This window comes from Lontra canadensis, unplaced genomic scaffold, assembly GCF_010015895.1.
Source record: "Lontra canadensis isolate GAN:19392208 unplaced genomic scaffold, GSC_riverotter_1.0 scaffold36, whole genome shotgun sequence".
NCBI lineage: Eukaryota > Metazoa > Chordata > Mammalia > Carnivora > Mustelidae > Lontra > Lontra canadensis.
In genome coordinates, this window is record NW_022631030.1 from 8,182,199 (window position 1) to 8,187,647 (window position 5,449).

The window sequence follows — 5,449 nt, forward strand, 5'->3', positions numbered from 1 at the left end:
GCTCTGTTTATACAGATGGCTGCTGGGAGAAGTGAGAATTCACTTCTCTGCCTCTCACTTCTCAAGTTTTGAGGGCTGATTAGTTTTGATTTTCATCAACTAGGAACAGTATCAGTGTTACCCTGAGTTTTAGGCCCCTGGAGTTTGACTGCACAGCAGATGATGTTCAAATGCTTGGTTTCCTATTGCACTGCTTACAACATTTGTCGGAGAGTAAATGAGACAGGGAAGAATTCCCCAGAGAGGGCAGAGAAAATTATTGCAGAGAAGCTTGTGGATCTCATGATGAAGATGTCCATTTTCCTCAGCAGGTTCACTGACCAAGTCATACCAAGCAGATGAATCCAGCAAATCATTCCCAAGTGACGGGCTTTGTCCTCCTGGGGCTCTCCCAGGTATGGGAGTTCCGGTTCCTTTTCTTCAGTGTCTTCTCTGTTGTGTATCTTTTGACCGTGATGGGAAATCTCCTTATTGTGGCCATCGTGACCTCTGACCCACACCTCCACACAACCATGTACTTTCTCTTAGGCAATCTTTCTTTCCTTGACTTTTGCTACTCTACCATCACGGCACCTAGGATGCTGGTTGACTTGCTCTCAGGCAACCCCGTCATTTCCTTTGGCAGCTGCTTGACTCAACTCTTCTTCTTCCACTTCATTGGTGGCATCAAGATCTTCCTGCTGACTGTGATGGCGTATGACCGCTATGTTGCCATCTCCCAGCCCTTGCGCTACACGCTTATTATGAACAGGACCGTATGTGGTCTCCTCATGGTAGCCTCCTGGGTGGGGGGCTTCATCCACTCCATTGTACAGGTTGGATTGACTATCCAACTGCCATTCTGTGGGCCTGACAAGCTGGACAACTTTTACTGTGACGTGCCTCAGCTGATCAAATTGGCCTGCACAGATACCTTTGTGTTAGAGCTTCTGATGGTGTCTAATAATGGCCTGGTGACGTTGATGTGTTTTCTGGTGCTTCTGGGATCCTACACAGCACTGTTATTCATGCTCCGAGGCCACTCATGGGAAGGCCGCAGCAAAGCCCTGTCCACCTGTGCCTCCCATATTGCTGTAGTGACCTTAATCTTTGTGCCTTGTGTCTACATCTATGCAAGGCCATTTCGGACATTCCCTATGGACAAGGCGGTCTCTGTGCTGTACACAATGGTCACTCCCATGCTGAATCCTGCCATCTACACCCTGAGAAATAAGGAAGTGATCATGGCGATGAAAAAGCTGTGGAGGAGGCAGAAGGACCTTCTGGGTCCCCTGGAGCACTGACCTCCAGATTAGCAGAGGCAGGGCCTGAGAATCTGCTGGCTGCTTCAGTGTAGGAACATGCTTGAGGAGACCTACAGAGTAACTAAAACTACATGTCCCCTCGATTACTTCCTCTACTACTTGCTTCTCTATTGTTTTCAACCACAGTCAAGTTCTGGAGACCTGAACTCTTAACACAGTTAGAAAATGGAATGAGTATCCTAGAACTTCTCCCAAGCACCTCCTAGAGAAGAAGTCTTAGGTGCTAGGCAGAAATGGTGTTTGGCTCAGTGGTACTTGTCCATATGATGGTATTGGCCCTGTGGAGAAAGTTCTAGCTGCATGGAGGTGGCACATCTGGTGTTTCTCTTCTGATATTGCTTCTTGGACACAAAATATATCAGATGAGCTCAGAACAATTATAAACATCCTGGAGACAAGAGAGATCTGGAGGTTAACGTAAATGTGGTGTTGATTTGGGAAGGCTAACTTAATTTAATGTCAATGAAGAGAAAGGAAATTGTCTTTGGAAAATTACTTCCTCCTCTTACTTAAGGTATTCACCATCATCACAATTTAAATAATATTTGTTAAGAGTTTACTATGTGGCAGGCATTGATTTTATCATCTTCATTTTTTTTTTTAAAAAGATTTTATTTATTTATTGGATAGACAGAGATCACAAGTAGGCAGAAAGGCAGGCAGAGAGAGAGGAGGAAGCAGGCTCCCTGATGAGCAGAGAGCCTGATGCGGGGCTCGATCCCAAGACCCTGAGATCATGACTTGAGCCAAGGCAGAGGCTTAACCCTCTGATCCACCCAGGCGCCCCTATCATCTTCATTTTAAAGATGAATCTGTGGCAGCTGAGAGACTTTGAATCATTTATTTGAGTCTCTAGAGCTTATTTCTGGAATCTAATCCAGGTTCTGTGTAACTTTGGAACCCAAGTTCTGGATAATATCTAAAGCTCTTTGTAGCTACTAAGGGCCATTATGTCTTTTTGAGTTTGTGCCAGTTAAATTGGCATCGTGGGCCGAGATAAAATATTCTAACTTGGTCTCAGTCTCTTGTAGTTGGGAGAGTGAAACAGACTGGATTTTGGAGTGTGGGGACACAGAGTAAAAGATAATTTGTTGACAACTGAACATAATAAAAAATGCAGAATTGCGTTATAAAGTGAAAAGGTAGATTATCCTTCAGTCCCTAAATAAGGAGTGGTACAAGATAATACACAAGTACCCCTAGAAGCTCTATTGCAACTTAAGAGGGAATGGAGAAACAGTCATGGTCTTTTCTTACGTGGTCTATTACCCCACCTCACATCTTAACTCCCTGATCCATATTCCCACATCTCCTACCACCAAGTTAACCATCTGGCTTCTTACCTTTGCCATAGGACCTGCACTTTTTTATCTTCACTCCCATACCTGAGAATCAGTTTTAAAATAAAACAAAGCAATGTTTTGTTTATTTATGTTGAATGTTATTTAATCAATTGGTGATACCTACCATGGATGTGGGATGGAAAAAGGATGATATTTAACAAGCATCTGCAATCATAGCATTAAGTCATCACCCATCTCTTATACCTTAGTAAGTAAATTAGTATAAGCAAAGTTCCTTTCCTTGATGATAGCCAGCTGAGAGAGAATGTTTAGTACCCAGGGCCTAGAGCATGGGTCAAGCTTGAAAGAGGAAAGACACAGGTCTAGGAAAAAACAAGTTGGAAAGTCGGAAGAGGTGTTCATACAGCACAGAGCAAACACATAATCTATTTAAAAAGAGTATCTTTTAGTGAAAAGATAATTTTGGAATCAGAAGACTCAAGTCAGAGTTCTCTTTCCGTATAGTTTGGTTTAGTAGGAAGAGTTTAATTCTCCTGCCACTATACCTTGGACTTGTAGCAGAGTCAAATCTTGATTTATACAAGTCATATGTACAGATACACTGAAGAGGACATACAAGTGCAAATAAAATGCAGCTTCTTCTTCTTCTTTTTTTTTTCTAGTAACCCAAATGATTTTCATCTAGCTGGATAGTAGGGGAAAAGAGCTAAAATTTAGGCAGGTCCAGTACACATAAAAATGCACATAGTCCCCTTAAGTAGGAGGTCATTCTCTTCAGAAAATATCTCAGTCTCCCTTAGGATTCTGCTCTCCCCCTCTTTCTAACTTAGTCCCTTTACCAGCCTGGCTCTTTCATAGGCTGTGAGATCTCTGTGGGCAGGAGCAGTGCTCATCTTACCAAGTCTGCTTCCAAACTACATATTGTCCATTTTTCTTAGTCGTCGCTGCCAGTTGTAAAGTCAAAGTCATAGCCAGCCATCTAGGCCAGGTGGCAGCTTCCTACTTGATTCTCTCAAACCCACTAGTCTCCGTCTAACCAGTTGTCCCACAACGGCTGATTGATTTTTTAAAAATACGACTTGATCACTTCCTCACTTAAAACCCTTCAAAGGCTTTACATTGTCTTTACAAAAGAAGAAAGATCCACGGAAACCTTATAGATATAAGGTCCTGTCTGAACTGACATCAGCCCACCGCTCTGCTTCCAGTCCTCTTGTACATTTTTCTCTTTTAGTCACTCTTGTCTTACCCTGGGTCCTGGCCAATACTACTCGCTCTCTCTGGAAAGCTCCTCCCCGACAGTTTGCCTGGGTAACTGCCGCTCCACCCGAGGCCACTGTTTAAAGCTCATCCCAGAGGCGTGTTCCACATTTCGTCCAAATTAGTTTTCCTTATTAGCCCCTTGAACAAAACTCAACTCTTTTCTCAAAAGCATTGATCACAAATTGTAACTACGTACTAAGGTGTGTATTTAGGTTTTCTTGTTTGTTTGGTTTGGTTTTTGCCAGCCATCTGCAGTATACTGTAAATTCTATAAAAGTGAGAGCCATGTCTACTACCATATACTGAAGGTCTAGCTCCAGAGCCGAGATTCCAGAACAGCCCCAGAGTGGCCTTGGGTGCAGAATCGAGGATGCATTCACTCCCAGGTTTGTGCTTGGCCTGACCCTGAACTTGCACAACCAGTGGGGCATGCATCTCTTTAAAATTTGGGCCCTACACATCTCTGTTGTCCCAAGACGTCACCCTCATCTGAAGCCTGCCTAGCTCAGTGCCTTAAACATACGAGGTATTTAATAATATTTCTTCAAGGAATGATGGAATGGTTGTCCTTGTATTTAGACTTGGGGATTCGGGATAGCCAAAGGTTTTGTTGGTCACAGCATTCTTCCTTTATGTGATTCCTAGGAGAGATGCTAGTCACATACAGAGCAGTAACAAGTGGAAGAACCATTTATTATTGCTGCCAAAATGTAATTTTCTGTATCCAGATTCTGGTTAATCTTGTTTGTAATACTCAATCCAGGTGGAAGGCTGCAGAAGGCCTCTTACTCCCCTCTAAACTCCTGATCTGAATCTCCATGTTTCAGCATCCCCCGACAGGCTTCATCATTTGGGATCCCAAAGTGGGAATCAGTGTGCCTGAACACATATGTAAGGAAGAAGAGGAGTCGTCTCCCTGCCTGAAGGCCATTACCTGCCCCAAAGGACATGTGTCCTAATCAGAATTCTGAAACTTGACCAATTGGATCAGCCTTCTGGGGGAGTGGGCGGGGAGGCATCAGGCAGATAGGAGGGAGGAAAATGAAGGCTCACTCCCTGTTTTGTATTATATATTTATGAAGACTTTTTTTTTTTTAAAGACTTTATTTATTTTAGAGAGAGAGAGAGAGAGTGCACATTTGCAAGAGGGGTGGAGGGAGATGCGTACAGATCCTGACTTGGGGCTCAATCCTTCCACCGCAAGATCATGACCTGAGCCGAAACCAAGAGCTAGATGCGTGACCGACTGAGCCACCGAGGTGCCCCATATGGAGACTATTTCTTAATTGTCTGAGGAAAGTGCAGGGTGTTGCTCGAGTGACTTGAACTTCAAATACACTTCTAAAAATTGCTTACTTTTTTTTTTTTTTTTTTAAGATTCTATTCATTTATTTGACAGAGATCACAGCAGGCAGAGAGGCAGGCAGAGAGAGAGGAGGAAGCAGGCTGCCTGCTGAGCAGAGAGCCCGATGCGGGGCTCTATCCCAGGACCCTGGGAACATGACCTGAGCTGAAGGCAGGGCCTTAACCCACTGAGCCACACAGGCGCCCCAAAATTGCATACATTTTTAATCTCAT

General features: G+C 43.8%; 1 protein-coding gene across 1 annotated transcript; it reads left to right on the forward strand.

Moving 5' to 3' along the window:
• The first annotated feature begins 338 nt into the window (after nt 1-338).
• On the forward strand, nt 339-1,283 carry LOC116874359 (olfactory receptor 4D5). Its single transcript, XM_032869023.1, has one exon. The coding sequence runs from the start codon at nt 339-341 to the stop codon at nt 1,281-1,283; it is 945 nt and encodes a 314-aa protein (XP_032724914.1).
• Nucleotides 1,284-5,449: the final 4,166 nt, after the last annotated feature.